The sequence below is a fragment of the Diprion similis genome, chromosome 5 (genome assembly GCF_021155765.1).
Source record: "Diprion similis isolate iyDipSimi1 chromosome 5, iyDipSimi1.1, whole genome shotgun sequence".
Taxonomy (NCBI): Eukaryota; Metazoa; Arthropoda; class Insecta; order Hymenoptera; family Diprionidae; genus Diprion; species Diprion similis.
This window is the reverse complement of record NC_060109.1, coordinates 1,980,248-2,000,663: the sequence shown is the minus strand read 5'-3', so window position 1 is coordinate 2,000,663 and position 20,416 is coordinate 1,980,248. Positions and strand designations below refer to the sequence as shown.

Sequence of the window (20,416 nt, the reverse complement as noted above, 5' to 3'; positions counted from 1 at the left end):
CTTACCTCTAGTGATTCCCATTTTCGGAAAAATTTGAAGCCTATTATTATTAAAAAGAACAGTTTTTTTTTGGTTTTTAATATTCTATCAACTCTTTTGTTAATTTAGTCAGTAAATTAGGGGAGGTCTTTTGAAAAAATATTATTACGTAACAACGATATCAACCCCCCACCCCTAAATTTATGGAGGTAACCTCCTTGTTAAGAAGCACCTGTTTTCCGACCATGTGACCGGAAGCGCACTGATTTAGGAATCGCGTTTCCGCGAGTCCTGCGGCGTTTCGGATCCTGCGCGGCGATGATTCGAGAGGTCCTCGATGTTCCGAACGACCGGAGGACGCGGTGAGTCGGAATTCCGGGTGACGGAGAAGGACGGCAAGCTCGGGGCGTGGAGAGGAACCGAGGCGCGTCGCGACGCGTCGGTTTTGCGTCGCTTTGCGTCGGGCGAGCAAGTCGACAAGCGAGCGAGCGAGCGAGCGAGTCGAACGCGGCGAGAGGTCCGTCTAGTGTTGTGGCGGCGATCACGACCGCGACTTCGCCCGCCTGCAACCAAAGCAAAGGAAAGCAAAGCAAAGCAAACCAAACCAAACGGCCCGCGGCCTCAACGATCGGACGGCCACGTGACGCAATTCGCTTCCGGTGCAGCGAAAAAAAAATTTTTTCGACGATTTTTGAGTTGCCGATTTTTCCGAAAAATCGGCAACTTCCGATCGACCCTTGGTGTCCGAGGCTGACGAGCGATCTACTCGTTAGCCTGCGTCGAACACAGATCGGTAAACGATCTACCGATTTTTTCACCTACCGATCGACTCAGTGATCGTTAAAAATACGGTGTGTGGTGATATCGAGATGCTTCAACCGTCGATGGGTTCGCCAGGCGATCTAATCGGCTTTCACACGAGTCTAGGGTACGTTTGAATTCTTCTTTCTCTCTCTTTTTAACTCGCATTATCTTGCATTGTTTTTACCTCATTCTTGAACAGATTTATCTTCGATCTTGACGTAGTTTATGTGATAAAAAAGTCTCTGATACAGGTGGGTATAATTTATGCGATATTCATGGTTAATGTAATGCAACCTGTTCAACTTTTTTCATGATTGTTGATCGCGCGAGCGTGATAACACGCTTGCAGTGCGGGTGTTGATCGATATTTTAGAGACAGATGATAAGTGACGCGCGAAAAATGATACATATTGAACAAATCGGTCTTATTGATTCTATAATATATTCACTCAAATTAACCTAAAAGCTTTCTCTCATTGTAAATTATTGCAACTTTGTTGATAGTGAAGTGATTTTATCACTGACTTTCCTATCGATTTCGCTAGACTCGTTTTTCCAATTATAATTATTCCACAGTAATTATGTCGAAGTTTTGTCAAGGCAGTGCTAATTTTGACTAGATTATGTACAGAATGAAGGATGATCGATTGAACGATCACCAGAATTATAACTTGACGTATTTTGATTTTCAAATTTGAATGACATGCCTCGATTTCTTATTTTCGAGTAGTTTTTTTCAATTGTTCAAGTGTCAAAGTGTCTTGCAAAAAAGATTCAATACCAAGTTCAATAGAATGATTCCAACACCCGAAAAAATTATTATTAGCATCTTTTGCTAAGTTTACAGTGGCAAAAGTAGAAACTATGTTAGGATTAAACTCAGAACTGAAAGTTGAAATTTAATGAACCCTCTCACGATGTAGGCGGAGTTTCTTTAGTTAGATTGAATACAGTGTTATTTAAAGTTGCATAAATTTAGAACAAGTTTCCGAAATTTAATTTAAATTTCAACAGTGGCCTACTGACACTGATTGCAATTGAGGTAATTTTTTCAAAATCAATTTTATTACCCTTTCTTCGTATAATAAATGAATATTTATTATCCATCAATTAATTGAGTAGATTTTATCGATTAAGAAACTCCATTCTTCCAATCCAGACATTTTCCGGAGGTTAACCGAAGACCGAAAAAAGATGAGGTTAGGTGACACAATTACAAATAATTTTCACATATCAAATCATTTCTCGATGAGAACTCAAATTCTGTGAAGAATTTTTCGAGGACCAACGTTAATACAAAACAAAGAACCTCACGACGTGAGTAAATTAAAAAAAAAAAAAAAATGGATTCAAGGTGAAGTTTTTCATTCGAAAAGGTACGGTTGGCGCGCAAGGGTGACGGTGTGAAATATGTTTCCACGGTGGCGCCCTGTTCACGTCACTTTGGCGAGAAGAGGGCGAGGAAAAACGAGCCATAGATACTCAAGCGCATTCCAACGTCGTAAGCGGCGCCCGAGTTGGACTTGCGTCAACGCGAACGTCGGCCTACTGGCCAGACCAGAAGTGATTAATTTCAAAATGCCCCCATAAATATGCACAAGAAATCGATCAATCACACGGCGTGCATGCAAACAATGCGGGAAGCGCCAGTCGCGCCTAACCTCAAAGCTGTTGTGTCGCCTTCCCTCTCTCTCTCTCTCTCTCTCTCTCTCTCTCTCTCTCTCTTCGTTATACCTCGAGGTATGCTTGGTGCAATTATATTATAGTTGAAAACCTGATGTGAAGAAGAAATATGACCGAGTGTCTGAGATCCTTGAAATAAATAAACTCCGTACTTGTACCGGGGAAAAATAGAAGGCTGAAGTTAGCAACGTTGACGTATCAGCATAATTCATTTGTTCTTAATATTATTTACTAGCTAAATTGAAAATGATTTTAAGGGTTCTAGTGAGGTTTTTTTTTTTTTTTATTATTTTTTTTTTTTTGCTTTTTTAAACGTGGATCGTTCAACCTTGTGGTGAAATAGGATATTGTGCAACTAGTGAGTAAAAGTGGCGATTCTGAGGGAGTGTGAAGTTAGGAGTATCGTAGGTACGAACTCAGAATCGAGGGGCGGGATTGAAGTTCCGAATTGGAAAAGTTTTGAAAGCGTATAATTTTGAAGTATTTGATGGGAAATTTGAAGTAAATAAATCAAACTTTGAAGAAACAATAAAGTTTCGAATGGTCGGGAAGTCGAAGGCTCAAAGTTCCGAATGCAAGATTCCGAAAATTCAAGTTAGTATAGAGCAATGTTTTGAGAAATAAAGTTTCGATGGAGTGAAATTCCGAAAAGTAAAATAGACAAAAAATTAGAAAAACCGAAAATCAGGATGACCAGGATTCTGAACGTAAAAATATGGAATATTCAAAACAAAGAAAGATGAAAGTGGTGAAATTTCACTAAGCCAACAATATACTGGATCGAAGATCTTGGATCATTTGGAATTGCGATGTTTTTGATTTTCGTACTTTCGAAACTTTGCACTTTCGGAATTTTGAGCACCGTGTTTTGAAACATACGAAACTTTGATGTTTTGTCAAAGTTAGATTTCTCGACATTAAATTCGAACCACCAAGAACTTCGAAATTTGGCGCTTTTGAAACTTTTCAAATGCAAAATTTCAACCCCGTCCCCGAGTATCTGATCCTTAACTTACCTAAATAAACTTCATAACTGCATTAGGGCAAAAATTTCATTACTACGTACATTGTTATCGTTAGTTGGGGTAGACTTTGGTGAAATTCAAACCTTTCGTATCTTCGAATGATGAATATTTTTGAAATTTTGACTACCCGCTGAGAATCTTGATATCAGAATTTCGTCCAAATTTGAGATTTATGAGTGAAACGATTTGAAACTAATTGCGAATATTTTACCAACCTTTTTGCAAAACTTTCCTCTCGCACTGACCCTGATTGTAAAATTGTGAAATATTTTGTCAACGCGTTTATTATTATCGACAAAAAAATATTGCAAGTATTAATCGATTCGAGTATTCTCAGTCATTATCTGTACTAACTAAATGTTTGTTTTTTCATATTTAAAGAAAATTTCGCCGAAGTCTCGTAAAGCCTAAATAAATAAAAAATCATAGTAAAATGTGTTTCGCCATGATAATGGTTCGAATATTGTTGAAATTACAAGAAAGTGTGGCACAAGCAGCTGTTCAGTGTCACTACAACTGTCTACATTACATTTTTTATGGTTTTTACATTATTAAATTAATTCATTTAGTACGTCACATTTTCACAGTTAAATAAGGTCACGATTTATTGTTACAAGAACATCAAATTGTAGGATAACAATTATAAGAAAATACAGAATTTTTCTTTTAATTTTGTATTAAGAAAAGCAGAAGTGGGAAGATTTTTACTTCTAAGTGCTTTCAAGCTTTTTTCGAAAAGAAACTTCAAAGAAATTCGAAGCGGAAGTCATTTTACTATGGATGGTTGAAACATTTTCATATTTCACACCAGATTGTTGAGAATTTTTTCAGATTTATCAAACATTTTTTTTTTCTTCTTCATTTTGCTAATAAAAAATTGCGAATCGTAAAATGGTTGCAAAAAATCTTTAAAAAATTTTAAAATCCGTTATGACATGTGAAAATGTTTCAGCAATGATATAATGCTTTTAATTTTCTTCAACAATTTTTTCACCAGAAAAAACTTGAAACCAGTAAGAAGGAAAAATCTCCTCAATTCAGCTCTGTGCTTAAAAATTTTTATATTTGACGATTTTTCAAAATTTTTTCAGATTTTTAAACTGTCTCGATCAATAAAATGGTTTTGAAAAATCGTAGAAAATTCGAATCGTGTCTACTAAAAAATCTAAGAAAAAAAAAATTAGCGCCTTTCAAAGTGAAAAAAATCATAAAAAAAAATTGCGGGCAAAATCCGAGAGGAATTTCTCTTTCTCGAAAATTCATTTTTCCACAATAACCGAGTATCGATGATAAATTTCTGCCTCTTGCTTCGATCAGTGTCATTTTCTTACTCTGCACTGCAGCCACTCTTTTAACCCAAGCAGGTAAACGCCATTTTTCTCAAACAGGTTAAAACGTGGATATAAATACGGAGTCTGCATAGAAAGTTATGTCTGATAATATGCTGTCATTATTGCAGACAGGCTTCACCGTGATTGAAACTTTAATTAATATCATACACAGCCTGCGTCTCGTGTGCAATCAGAATGCTTTACATGTTTTCAGTTTCAATCATTTTACACAAGATTATGAAGGAACGTTACGTAAGAAAGTCGGCTTGGTTTGATCGCCATAATCGACTGACATTTTGACGCTAAAAATTTTCTGTTCACGCTTTTGTCGAACTCTCAGAACTATTTTTCTCACCAACTGCGTGTATCTGGTTTAATACCACTTTTTGATTTTATTTTCCTTCGATTCATTTTTTACTTCAACGTTTTTAATTTTTACCAAAATACTCCACGTTTCTCATAGAATCTTCTTTGAATTCAGTTACTCTGCTTCTCAGTTTAGAAGCATTCACGGATTTTCTTGTTACGTGACTCAAGAACACAAAATTCATTTCACTCTCATTATTTCATTGTTATTTTATATTTCCTACTTTTTTAAAGTTATGACAGTAATTCTTCAACTACTTTGTAAATCCTGATTTCATTTTTAAGCTGTGAAATAATTCATATTTCACATAGTTTTTTATAAAAATCACAAAAACCAGATTCTTTTCCTAAACTGATCAACGGTTTAATCATATTTTCAGAAATTGTTGATAAATCCCATTTCAAACATATTTCGGATTTGAATTTCAGCAAAATTTCTGCTTTAAACGTAAAATAATTGAACAACTATCGTATGAATGAGTCTAAAAAAAAAATTCAAATCCTAAAATTTTGTTCAGAACCGATATCAGTTCACTCAAATTCATTCATCACTCACTGCAGCGATTAAAACCTTTCGAATTTCGAACGAATCAATTCACCCTATCAGTGCACCGGAAATTGGCTATCCCGATCAGAAATCGGCAATGTCCTCTCGTTCCTAGTATAAATAAATCACTCCCCGCAAAGCAGGGAGCGTGTCACAAACATCGAACGGAAGTGGCCGCAAAGTGCTGCGGGCGAAGTGTCAATTAACCGAATGTTGTCGCAGGTTAGTTCAGTAGCAATGCCTTGACGGTACGGGCTTCTCGTTCATCGACTAATTATCGTTTGCCAACAGCCACAATCCCGGCCCCTCGGGCTGCGTTCTCTTCTTTTCTCCTTTTTATTGCTTCTAGTAGTGTTTACGGTGCGTACATGATGTGCACAGATGATGGATTCACAAGGAACAACAGTTTGGTGTCATCCTCTGATTTAGTTGAAAACTAAGAGACAAGTGTTTTTTTTTTTTTTTATCTGCGGAGAAACGGCTTAGAAGGGTGAAAACGACCCCCAAAGATGGCGATTTCTTGACGCACTTGATGGATTTGAATGAAATTAACGCTGGAGTTTTCCTAGTCGTTAAAAAAACTTTTTTACGGCATGGGCATTGAAGAGTCCACTTTTTGTGGCAGTTTTCGTTCCGTAAAGTGACGCTTTATACGGCAGTGAACAAAGTTGCGGAATAAAGTCTTTATTCCGCAGTTTTGATGCGCAGTTCGAAGTGCGCATCCCAAACTGCCGAATAAAGTAGCTTCGTCGAACAGATTGCGACATAACCTCACTCTTCGTTTTGCTTTTCAATGCCCATACCGTAAAAAATATTGTATCTGGCATGCCCGTAAATCGTTTTTTCGCTCGGATAATTTCAGTACTCGCTTCCGGCTCGCTTCCGGCTCGCCTTCAGCTCGTCCTGAAATCTTTATCCTTGCCAAAAAAACAGGCGGTTTACGGGCATGCCACATAAATAGCTATTTAGTGTTGGTTTCATTCAAATACGTGAAGTGGGTCAAGAAACCACCCCGTTGAGTGCGCGTTTTTGGGGTTCGTTTTCACCCCATGAAACGGTTTTTCCGCGGATAAAAAAAATTCGTTTCTCTTAGTTTTTAGTGTTCTACGACACACATGAGTCTCAACGATATCGGAGAGGGACACCAAACTGATGTTCCGAGTCAGTGACATGTTCGAAAATCAAGATTTCGAACAATTCATCTTTCCTTGCTTTATTTTGGCATTTTGAAATTTCGATGTATCGGCCATTCGAAATATTGACCCTTTCAAGTCTTGAGAATCATCCTACGCTGCTCTTCTGCTCTCCAGTCCAGTCGAAACAGATCTGAATTTCGAGTATTCGTGAACGGCTAAATTTTTGTGTGAGTCGGGCTTTCGACACTCAGGAACGCAAATCTGAATTCATTTTTGAGCTGCATAGCTGGGGTTTAATATCGAAAAGCTTGTTTTCATTTCGGATTTTAATGAGCACAAAATTGATAATGGCATTTGAGAAACTGCCAGTTTTTGACAATTTTTTATGTGTTTCGCCTGATCATTTGTTGTCCCGTATTATTGGATATCGTCGAAAATAATTGGGCCCAGATTTATGATCGAGGTATGCATAAAACTAATTGCAAAATGTGAATGTTGAAAATCTCTCGAAAAATTTCATTATTCTGTTCGTAATAATGAAAGCTGTCTATGAAGAACGAAACAAAGTCAATTGACGCGAAACGCATCTTTCAATAACTAATTCATTCAAATCGAAGTAATTAGATCAAAGAAATTTTGTTCAACCATCTTTGTACAGAGAGTTTGTATTAAAATTTAATTTTGATTGTTAGCACAACGTCCGACAAGAGTCAGAGATCATGATCGACCAGTTTTTGAACATTTTGAACAACATTTTTTGATTCAGTATTAAGAACAGCTGAATCGAAATTATTGTACTAAAATTCTCCAGATGCTGTCGATGAGTAGAAATTCTTGTTTCCTAATTTGGTGATGAGACTCCGTTTACGACGTTTAAGGACATAATTCGATGTAGAATTTTCCGCTCTACACGATGATTAAGTTATTTTTTAGCTATCGACAACAGTTTCTGAAAAAAATCAAAAAAAAAAAATCAAATATTGTTGTTTTTTACGAAACGTTGGCTATGCAGCTCAAAAATGACTTCAGATTTCAGTTTCTAAGGCTCGAAAATCTCTATACACAGAAATCCAACCATATCCTGAACATTTCGATTAGAACCTTTTTTGACTCGACTATCTTCTGGCGAATTTGAATTCCTCTGTACGTAATTTTTGTTTTGAAATTCAGAAAACAACGCAGGAAAAGTGGGAGCTAATTTACTGATGAAAGTAAAAATCAAGTCAAGTTTTGAATGAAGGCAGCAGCTTGATGACTGGAATTATGTTCTTCGAAGTGACAAGAAGAAATGAATTGCGATAACTGAAACCATTTCAAAATCGTAATTCTCGCGGTGAACGCAATATTGGCTTCGAATCGTGAACTTTTGATTGATTTCTGTCTCGTCATTATTGGACTTTCGTTGATTGTAATTTTCATTGAATTCTAATTATTTCCTTGCAGCTTATTTTCATTAGTTAAATGCCTCGGAACGCTCGCAAATCATTAAAAATCAACGAAAATCACATGGCAAGGTATAGAACGTAATAGAAACAATTCTAAATCGATGTTAACGAACGGAAATCCGATCCGATCCGATCGATTGCCCAGTTATTACGAAAATCTTGCTCGTATCTGTCAGCCATGACAGTAATTATTGAGACAAAGAATATTCAGGTGGCTGGAACGGAAGGCGAACAACAGGTAGCAGCGTTTCGCCGCCCACTCGTTGTATACGCCTTGAATTATCTGGATCTTGCGGTCGAATGATCTACGCGAATGATAGACCCACGTGCTCAGCTTCGCGCAATTAGAGATCGTTTCAATGCACCATCTGGTCTACTCCGGATTTTATGACGTTGGGATGTATTGTCAAAGTTAGATTTCTCCAATTTGAGTTTCATGATCAAGATTATCGAGATTTGGTGATCTCGAAACTTTTCAAATGCGGAATTTCAACCCCGCCTCCGAGTATCTGATCCTTAACTTACTTAAATAAACTTCGTACCTGCATTGGAGCAAAAATTTCATTACTACGTACATTGTTATCGTTAGTTGGGGTAGACTTCGATGAAATTCAAACCTTTCGTATCTTCGAATGATGAATATTTCTGAAATTTTTACTACCTGCTGAGAATCTTGATATCAGAATTTCGTCAAAATTTGAGATTTATAAGTGAAACGATTTGAAACTAATTGCGAATATTTTACCAACCTTTTTGCAAAACTTTCCTCTCGCACTGACCCTCATTGTAAAATTGTGAAATATTTTGTCAACGCGTTTATTATTATCGACAAAAAAATATTGCAAGTATTAATCGATTCGAGTATTCTCAGTCATTATCTGTACTAACTAAATGTTTGTTTTTTCATATTTAAAGAAAATTTCGCCGAAGTCTCGGCGAGCCTAAATAAATAAAGAATCATAGTAAAATGTGTTTCGCCGTGATAACGGTTCGAATATTGTTGAAATTACAAGAAAATATGGTACAAGCGACTGGTCAGTGTCACTGTAACTTCTTATAATGCTGGGTTAAACATGTCGGTTGATTACAAAAGCTGAAATTTTTTATTTCTTGTTAATGCAGAAAATTTTTTTCAGGTTTTTTTTTGATGAGGGAGTAAATATTGGAAATTGGCTAATAAAGTAAAAGGCAGTAAATAGTAAAAAGTTGGGTACATAAAAATTTGTGGAAATTTGAAAAATTAACATAATAAATGATTATTCAATTTTCCTCTAAATACAGCAACGAAAATGTAAAATTTTTTTACTGGAAAATATGAAAAATTAAAGGACTAGGGAATTTCAGTCTTCAGGAAAAACGATTCGTTCTCTATTAATGAGGCAACCTGTAAGGTTTTCCTACCGAATGCAACAAATTTTTTATAAGTTTGAGTGACACAAGGTCACGAACAATTGTGAAAATTTTTTATTCGATGGATAAAACTCGATATTTTTTATTCATTCATTACTAGAATCTCTTTAAAAACCTAAAATACAGAAAATACGAAATTTATAAATAAAGGCGTAGGATCCATGACTTGCTTCAAATCGCATAAAAATTATGAAACATCTTGCCGATGCATTCGAATTCAATCTACAATGGCTAAGTAGTAAAGCTGAGTACTTAATTGTACAATCTAACATTGATATTAATTACGATCAAGAAATATTATTATACAGACTTCTGAATAAAATCAGCCATCATAGAGTGAAATCGTACGAATCTGCTAGATTTTGAACAATTTTAAAACGATTTTAAACAGATCACGAATATCTGAGTATTTTCTATTTTTCTACTTTCGATGTGCGACGATCTCGTACCAAAATTATTAAAAAGCATCAAATTTTTGACAACTAACCTCCACGAAGAATCACGTTATTAACTACAATCAAAGTAACGTTTGTACGTCTTCATTAATCCTCGAAACAGGTGTTGTCGGAAACAGATTCAAAATCATTTAGTTCTCCTACCTTACCGACCGAGCAAACTCACTCTTTTTCTTCCTACATTGAATAAACAAACGAACGGAAAAGATTCAAATTTCGCAATTGCATCTCGGGCTCCTTTTACTCCTCATTTTCATCTTAGCTATGCACTTTTTAGCTCCTGAAATGTGTGAGCAGTAACAAGTGTGAAAAAGCACAAATTTTTATGACAATTTTTAAGATAATAGTAACTTTCCTGAATTCCGTTACAAAAGAACGACGCCCCGTAAAAATTGAACCCTTTCCGTTTGTTTGTTTACTTAATATAGGAAGAAAACGGTGAGTTTGCTCGGTCGGTAAGGGTAGGAGTACCGTGTACCCTTAATTACGCGAAAATATAATTCGAACATTTTGACGGGGAGAAGAATGTTTCGGTTTATTTATATGAATTCGCAAAAGAAAAAATAATAATAATTATGGTATCGATGTACTCCATTCAGATTTCTGAGAAGCTGTTATATTTACGTCCATGTATCGCCGCTACGCGAGTATAAGCGATCAATTCAAGTATTCTCGTCCCCTCTAACAGCTCGGAGATCTGATTGGACGCGAGTTCATCTGCGTACTGATTTCTCCTCCCCTCTACGAGATTGAGATCACCTGTGCCTAACGAAGCGAATTAGAACGCAGTGTTTGCCGCCATTTATGCAAATCAATTGCCTCTCGCAGTCGGTATGCGTTATATAGTGGAAAGTTGATGACCAATCGAATCTCGAAAAATTCTACCGATTCCGCGATCCGATTTTTATACACTTTTATTCGCGCGTTGATTGGCTGATGCGGAAAGTGAGAGGCTTGCAGTCAATATGTTGCGGCTGACAGAGAAGCGTCAGGAAAACTAATTCGATGAAAAACAAAACCGACTGTTTTCGCATCAGATTTTCAGAGTGAATGAGGAAGAAAAGAGTGAAATAAATGCGAGAGAAATCTCGAAACTGAGACCTAAACGGTGTTAAATGCACACAAAATTCAAAAAAATTTTGCCATTTTTTAGGTGTTTTACTCGATCATTTGTTATATCGGATTATTGAATATCGCCGAAAATAATTGGGCACAGATTTATGATCGAGGTATGCGTAAAACTAACTGCGAAATGTGAATGTTGAAAAGCTTGTTTTCATTTTTGATGTTAATTAAAATGTGGTGGAATGCACTTGAAATTCCGAAGAAATTTTTTGACCTACGATTCGTTTGAAATGTATAATTTTAGCCAATCGAGTATTTGAAATGACTAGAACATACCTGTACTTTCGTCACTGCTTTGGGAGAAGGCTGAAAATACTGAAAATATGGCTTATTATTGAAAAAAGTAAAAAATTTCTGGAGCCCACAAAGCGTGATTTTTAAATTAGAATTCAACGCCTGAAAAGTGTTTCAAAAACTTTTTAAACATGATAAATTTAGGCACCAATTCTGTGAAATAAGAATAACCTAGAGAGGCACACTTCTAGAGGAAAACTTGCTCACTGAGAATTATAAAACTTTTGTTATTTTGTTCTGTTCGTAATAATGAAAGCTGCCTATGAAGAACGAAACAAATTCAATTGACGCGAAACGCATATTTCAATAACTAATTCATTCAAATCGAAGTAATTGAATCAAAGAAATTTAGTTCAACCGTCTTTGTACAGAGAGTTTGTATTAAAATTTCATTTTGATTGTTTGCACAACATCCGACAAAAGTCAGAAATGATGTTCAACCAGTTTTTGAACATTTTGAAAAACATTTTTTGTTTCAGTATTTAGAACAGCTCTTGCGTATATTTTTTTTTTAACCCATGCCATTGCTTGTCATCGTGTTATTTAAAAATGCGTTAATCGCTACGTTAACGTTTTCAATTCTGTTTCAGAAAAAACCAAACGATTGTAATGATCGTGAGTAAAATAAATCATCTTCTAAATCAGTGAGAAAAGGCATCCGCTATTTTTGGGCTTGAGCAAAAGGGGGAAAAAACCGAAGCGATAATCAATCTCATCAAAAATGTGGATTCTACTAATCCTGCAAGCTGTTCTCGCACAAGCTGCAGTTCGGATCAACGAACCAGCTGTAAGAGGTAAGTGATTTATTTTTTTGCTCCGCATTTTCACCCCATCGAAAATTCCGTAGTGCAAAAATGAAATGAAATTTCTAAAATCTTTTCTAGAAGTCGTTTAAAAAAAATTTTTCCACCGATTTGTAGATTTTGATAGTATAAATCTCGAAACAAAGTTTCAACCTTCTGCGATAAAAGCTTATGCGCGAGAAATTTTTCACAGCGATGCGGAAAGAAAAAGAATTTTTTTGAAAAATTTCCTTGCGTATGCATTTTCAACCCAGAAAGTTGATACTTTTTATCAATACATATAGAGTATTCCACGCCAACTCGACCAGCGTTAAACCCCGATCATCTCAAAATAATTTCATATTTTTTTCTAACATTCTACTCGGTAAAAAACGCGACCAAAATTTTTTTATTCAACCGTTTATTTTTTTCTAATATTTGAAGTCAATTGCGAATGCACATTTTTTCAAATTTGAAAACCTCAAAACCCAGTTAATGACACAAAACAACCCCCGTTAAGGAAAACCTGGGCTGAATTTTTTTCTGTTTTTTTTTTTTTTTGTTTTTCTATCACCTAATTCGGAATTTTCAAATTCTGAAACCCAAAATTAACATAGGATTGAATCTTAAGCGTCAAATAAGGGTCAATTTACTTGTAAATGTTCGGTTTCACCAGTTCGATGATGCGCCATTGTAGTTAGTAAAGATAATTTTGGGTTTAAAAATTTCAAAATTCCGAACAAGGTGATAAAAAAATAGAAAAACAATTCAGTCCACGTTTTCCCTGATGTGGGGGTGTTTTGTGTCGTTCACTAGATTTTTGAGAATTTTTTCAGATTTTCCAAAATGGGTATTCGCAATCGATTTAAAATATTTATAAAAAATGAACGGTTGTACAAAAAAATTTGAAAAAAATTCTGGTCATGCATTTTACCGAGTAGAATGTTAGAAGAAACCATGAAATGTTCGAGTTAGCGTGGAAGACCCCATATAAATATTTTCGGAAGGATTTTTTTATACTTACAATTTTTTTAAATCGTACAAAAATTAAGAATCCGATTTTCGTCGAAAATTTCACCAAAATCTCCCCTCAGAAGCATATGCTTAATTGCAACGTGCCAGTGGCGATAAGAAACTGGCAATTATACCGAGCCATAATCATCTGACAGACTTTCACAAAGGATTATCCTTCATTATGAGATTTGGCCGAGTTTGCGAGATCCACTTTAATCGCCAATCGCGATTAATCAGAATGAAATTGAGCCAATTAATCAAACTAATCGCACCGAGTAACGGCGCAATTAATATCTGAGATTCGATTAACTTGTACATATAAACTCCGCGAAAAACGGTCCAGCTGAAAAGTTTCTTTATTTTAGAAAACACGGAACTCTTGAGTGTAAGTTGAACCCACAATCTCACGTTCGAATTTGCGAAGACGTTTGAAAACGATAAAAAGCAGGCCTGTTTTTTTTATTTTTTTTTTTTTTATTGTTTATTTATTGTTTTTTGTTGTTGTTTTTTTTTGCAAAATAAATTTCCGCGTATTATTTACATGCGATTCGACTTCTAATCACGTGGACCAGTCAGTGATGACGTGCCCATGATATTTGAGAACCTGAAGGCACGGTTCATCCGCGTCGCAAAAATATTATAAATTAGCGATTGGTCATCGATTCATTTCCGATAGCGGTAAATAGACAGAGATAGCGAGTTGTCCGTCTGAATACAAATGCGCGGTTTGATTTTGTGCAACGTATCGGGTAATTATCATCGCGAAAACCATCGTCATCGAATCGATGAATAATTCATGAAACGTCCACGCGATGATCGGATAATCGGTGTTTAAAGAAGTACGCAAGCAGCTGATACACTTTTTGCGAAAAAGAATAATTTTATCTTTGACAATCATCTTTGATAGATTCATATTTTTATGTTTCTTTTTTTTTACGGTGTAAAGACGAAATCAATTGTTTTCTGAAATATCTCAAATCTGAATCTAATACTCGGTTAATAGTTTATTTAATAATTGCAATTCATTGAAAATTTTCTTCTCAATGAAAATCTTTCACTAAAAACAACAATTTTCTTAGGGCAAAAATTTTTTTTTTTTCTGAGGAAAGTGAAAATAAGCTCACGTTGCTCGGGGTAATAAATTTTATTCAAACTTACCAAATACTTTGTATAGTTTGAGTAAGAAATTAGATTCACAGCAACAGCATACGTTTTATTTATTATACGGAAGACTTTTTTTTCTGCATAAAAAATTCTTTCTTCCAAGTGTATAAATTAATTTCTTAATTTTATCGTCATATTTTTAATTATCCAGATGCGTTTGTATACGAAAAGGCTAAATCCTCATTATCTTTTACTGCAAGACTCAGTTGATATTTGCATATATATCATGACTAATGAAGATCTGTATTCTGAATCTGAATCTGAATCTGAATCTGAATTTCAGCCACATTGTACGATACATTTAAATGTCGAAGGCTTGTTTTCGCCGTTCGTATAATCACTGCATTCGTTATTCATATTTGTACCAGCGATCATACATATACACGCTACAGCTGTTCTCTAGAATTGAACACGAAACCGCTCTTGGTTATTGAGCATTCATTTATTCCATGGGCAAGACCATTGCCAACCCTCAAACATCAGCAAGGAAGGTTCTATTGTCGAACCGTGAAGATGTGAGCTTTTCCCCTGCGCTGTGGATGGCCGATTTCTGTTTGTGTCCGTCCGCACGGAGACGCCAGATGTTACGAAATTAGCGTCTAGTTGGAGCCAATTATCGTAATCAGAGAAAATTGCTCCGTCGAGGCAGTTTACCCAACATCACATTATATTGCCTTAACTACTCGCCCCGGTAAGTGCAGGTATGGATAATTTGTCCACCGGCTACGGGTAATCACCGTCCTCGTGCCTACATAAAGATATTACACACGTATGTGTACATACATACAAGTACAGAGTGAATTCCTAACGACTGCATGCTCCACCGTCTGCTAGAATTTCATGCGCACGCGCCGAAATCCGAGAGCAGCTGTTTGCCAGGGTAACCAATCGTCTTTAACCTAAAAATAATCGACTCTTATCAGTCTTGAGCACAACTGTCAAGATTTTTTAGGTTATTTACATCGCGTGCAAAAAGTCTTCTTCGTTTGTTCTTACCCAAAATTTTCACGGATTTATTCTTTCAACAGGAAACGTGCAACAATAATAATTGTTTGTTTTTTTCACCTACCTGACGAGACTTGCTTGCATTTAGCAGATATTTTCCTGATACCGTTTGCTTGGAATGATTTTGCTTGAATTTTGATAGCGATTCAGGACATGCCTTGTTTGAATATTACTAGCAATGCTTTGCAACTATTGCTGTATTTTTGGTGTAAATGCGTGTTTTTATCCGGATGTGGACTCAATTTATGACGGTTGGACGCCCTGGCGAACAGCTGCTTTTGGTGTAGCGCGTGCGCATTACATTGCGAACGTGTAGTCGTTAGGAATTCACTTTTACGTTAAATACAGAGTGAATTGCAGTTGTTTTATCAGGGTGACCAATATTTTTGAGGTTACAAACATTACGGTGACTTTTCATCTGAATCTTTGAGTGTTGGTTGCCCTGTCAAAACAACTGCTCTTGCTCTCAAATCTTAGCGCATGCGCATGAAACCATTTACATTACTAACGACTAAATGGTTTAATGCGCATGAGCTAAAATTCGAGAACAGAAGCAGTTGTTTTGTCAGGGTGACCAACATTTTTGAGGTTACAAACATCGCGGTGACCTGTCATCTGAATCTTTGAATGTTGGTCACCCTGTCAAAACAACTGCTTCTGTTCTCGAATTTTAGCGCATGCGCATTAAGCCATTTAATCGTTAGCAATTCACTCTGAATGTCGACGTTACTTCGCACAGGGCTTGCGGCGTAAAACAATTGACGCGTTTTCATATCTCGAGTCTCATTAACTCGATTTTTCCTCTTTCGAGGTTAACTGCATTATACTTAGCAGAGACACTAAAGCAATAATCATTACAGAAAAACCTACGACTAACTGGTGCGTTAAAAAATTGAACAAAACTAGCTACACTTAGTTCTATTACCTCGGTTTCATAAGACAATGAAATAAACTGTTTCTAGTACTCTTTGTTCAACGGAAAAGAATGCGCTGAATTAGCATCGCGTTCTATTTCCAGCTCATAAAAAATGAAATTAGAGCGAATTAACAACGATTCGAAGTTCAAAAACTGCTAGAAATCTAGTCGAAATCAGATACTTTAAATCTATTATTCATATAAAAACTACGAGCAGTCGGTTAATCGAGTTTGTTTATATTGGAGTCGGTTTTCTAATCCGATTTCAACCCAAGTTTATATTGACACGCGGTAAAAGCATCGGTAGATAATCGATAAAGGCAGACGGAAAATAGTAGTAAATGATCAAAAGTTTTCTGAAGCGAGTGAATTGGAATGGTGCAATTTATTGCAATTTACTTTAACAGTCTAACTGCTTAGTAAACTTGATGTGATTTTATCTAATAATCTTTTTCGGTATATATTTGGTTGAAACACAGTGTTGCATGGTTCTATGAAAATTCTTCAATATTTACGGGGCTGCGCAGTCAAATAACGTGATTCGAAAACATTCATGAAATTCATCTCCGCGAATTTAGTGAGACGAGAAATGTTAAAGTTTTCTTGGGTAAGGATTGTCTGAAAAATTCAGTGAACTCCAGTAAAGCAGAAAATGTACGTTAAGCATGCTCATATTTTCTAAACTTGACTCTTTCTGAAGTGCTTCTGAAGTTGGAAGATAGTGATTATAGACTTTGATGTCTTGTTACTTTCTTGCTACTAACATCAATCCCTCAATCCTTCTGGAGATTGAATAACACGAACATTATTGTGTTTCTGCAATCAAGTATCATAAAACGGAATCAGAAGTACAAAGATACTTTGAAAACCGTGCTATTTTCTGCAACATTTAATGGCACTAATCAGGTTACGCAAAATGGCAGACTAATTTCGATTCCTCAACGTTATTCTTTGTTTGTCAGTAAAACAAATATAAATTTCGAACTTTGATAAAGTGTAAAAATTCTAAATATAACACTAAACTAAAAATTCAGAAAGCTAAAATGTAGGAAAAAGCCAAAATCTCAAAAGGCCAAAATGCCGTTAACTTTTCACTTTTTATATCACGACGATTTTATATTCCACATTTTCTCAACCCTGTCTAATCGTCTGTTATAATTTCCAAATTCTGTGACGTAAATTTTCCCGATTTTGAAAATTGGCTTCCATCACATGGTCACAAAACTTTTTGACCTCCGTTGATAAAAACTAACACGTAAAATCCTTCCGTCTACTTTAGTCATCCATCGAGTAGTCTTCACACATTCCATTTTTTTTCTCCGTACAGCCTCGAAGCGGTACGTCGTTTCCGGTGTAAAAGAAATGTCCTTGTTTGTACGGTCGCGGCTGCATTCGAGTGCCGCTTCCATAATTACCCATCAGCCCACGCGACGCGGCTCATTACTTGGCGCCAGGCCTCGTGAAGTAAGAAATTCCGGGGCAGGGTTCAGGGTTCGTAGTTTACACGCTGGCCCAGGGCCCGCGGGCCCAACGGAGAAAACGACAGGCCCATTCATGCCGGCCGTTTGACGAGCATCGGTCCCAGTTGTGAATGGCTGCGCGAGGCGCGTAGGTGCCATGTAATAAATAATGCATACTCCTCGGAGTGCGTAGGCCCCTGTCAATGGACCCGTCGCATCTTCTTCGGGGGGCCCGGGGCCCACTCGCGGGGTCCGAATAACGCGGCTGAATACATTAGCGATAAAGGCGACGCCTCGTATAATTCGCCTTGGAAATAAGAAGAAGAAGAAGAAGAAGAAGAAGAAAAAAACAGAAAGAACAGAAATTTAAAGAAAAATAAATAAATAAAAGAAACGGACGTGAAAAAAATAAATAAATAAACAAGTAAACGAGTAAAAATCACCGCCTGGTTTAACAGCCGTGTCCTTTGAATATCGGAAGCTTTGATCAGAGACACGATCTTTCGTCAACTGCGTTTCATGGCACCATGGTGAACGAGGAGAGAAAGAGAAAGAGAAAGAGAAAAAGAGAGAACGGAGAATTATTTGGTGGAGGCTTCTGGAAACGAGAGAATTTCCAGGAACTATCAACTTGTCTGATGCTCGTCGTACTCTCGACATTAATTTAGAGCCAGGAGAAGGAGAAAAAAATGTCTGCTTGTATGGAAAAAAGAAGAAGGAAGAGGAAGAGGAGGAGGAGGAGGAGGAGGATCATTATGGTTGAAACTACATCGGTCACACGACGCGTAATCACTTCTTTCCTATCGCTGAATCACAGGCCTGTCTATGCGTCGCGTCGCGATGCCTGGCTTTTATCAAACACGATACAACTTTTGGCCTCGAGTCATCCTTCGATTTCTTTCTAACCTTTTTAGAACAGGCTGATATCCATCAAACTATAGCCTCTGTTAGTTTTTTGGTTTCTTGAAATCAGAAGATTGATTAGGACACTTTTATGAATTTTGAAAATTTTTTTTCGAACAGAGAAACTTTTCTTATACAAGAAATTCGCAGCTTTATCGATTGTCGATCATCGGTTATATGGATTTGCATCTATTCCAAAATATTAGGACAAGTACGATTCTGTTCTGTAATTGCAATCAATCTTTTGAATTATGGAAGGGACAAAAGTTCATCTTAACTGGTTCAGAGTGCTGAGATTTTTTTTTAGCAATATTCAAGAAATTTGATAAATCGAAAGGCAAAGACAAACTTTTAAGAAGCATCGAACTGTCTTCAAGTATAAAACAAATCATCTGTAATAACGATTTATGTGTAATTGATCAAATGCAAGTTATATTTTCTGGATTTCAATTCCTCTCGTCCTCAGTCAAGCTGTCCATTTTCCAAATTTTGAATCTAACGCAAAAGTTCGACAAGAGGTCTAATTAAAAAAAAAGTTCGATTATGCAACCATTCGAGTCTGTCTAAAAAACCTGCTGATGTGAATTTTAGCAAAGCTAATTTGATTTTTAAAAAAATCATTTCTTAATACGTTTTAGACAATTACTCAAAACGATCATTGATGACATTGAAAATTGAAAAAATCACATCAACCACAGTTCGATACACACCAACGTAATTTAAAGATGAAAAAGAGCATCAGTTTGATACGATCAAGAAGCAACAGGAAATCGCACAGCTTTATGGCCAGAAGCCAAGAAATATAAGAGCTGAGCTGCCAGAAGCGTATATAACGAGAAGGAGGCCAATCATCGTTTCAATGCAGACCTAATTATTCAATGAGTAATTCGCAATGACTGTCGATAATTGTGCAGAAATATAATATAACATCCGCGTGACTGAGGCACGGATCATGCAGGAATGGATGACCTCACGGTGTCTGGTGATCGATAGAATCGATCCAAACGTTGCTTGGTATTGGCTGTCAGCTCTCGATCGCTGTATTAAACTGTACCTTGAAAAACATTATAATATTTGCGGTCTGAACTCTCGGTTAAATTTTGGCTCAACTCAGGCCGATCGACGTGGATCCAACTGTCAAGGTGAGCTAGTTGTCACCGCGCTAACTTTTCTATCTTATTTTATTTCTAACGGGGATATATGTATGAGTAAATAACGCCTGCGGCTGTTTATTTACAGACGTATTTCCATCCTGTCGTTGCTTTCAATCGAACCTCTCGAAACCTTGATTATCTCCTCCTTGAAAATTGCTTCTCTACTAATTGTTCAAACACCCCAGGCTAGCATTTTCTGACAAATGAAAATCGTGGTCATCAAAGTTCATTTCAAGTTTTATACTTGATACCTACATTTTTTCTGGTGGCTGTTTGACTTGGTCGGATTTCTGATAGAAGATCAAGACTTTTAATCCAATAAGTGCAAGCTTGTGAGCTCCAGATGGTCTTAAACTTACTTCAGACTCTTTTGAGTCTTCCTTCATTTTTGAATGGAATCAGTTATTGTATTTGTGTA

The 20,416-nt window shown here is 36.4% G+C and overlaps 1 protein-coding gene across 1 annotated transcript in view; it reads left to right on the top strand.

Moving 5' to 3' along the window:
* Window positions 1-743: 743 nt before the first annotated feature.
* The window catches only part of LOC124406272 (A disintegrin and metalloproteinase with thrombospondin motifs 7), a 55,720-nt gene continuing 36,047 nt past the window's right edge, over window positions 744-20,416 (top strand). The window contains exons 1-2 of the mRNA XM_046881627.1: window positions 744-907; window positions 12,191-12,394. Coding sequence (XP_046737583.1) covers window positions 12,322-12,394 — 73 coding nt within the window. The 5' untranslated portion in view covers window positions 744-907; window positions 12,191-12,321. The remainder of the gene's footprint in view (window positions 908-12,190; window positions 12,395-20,416) is intronic.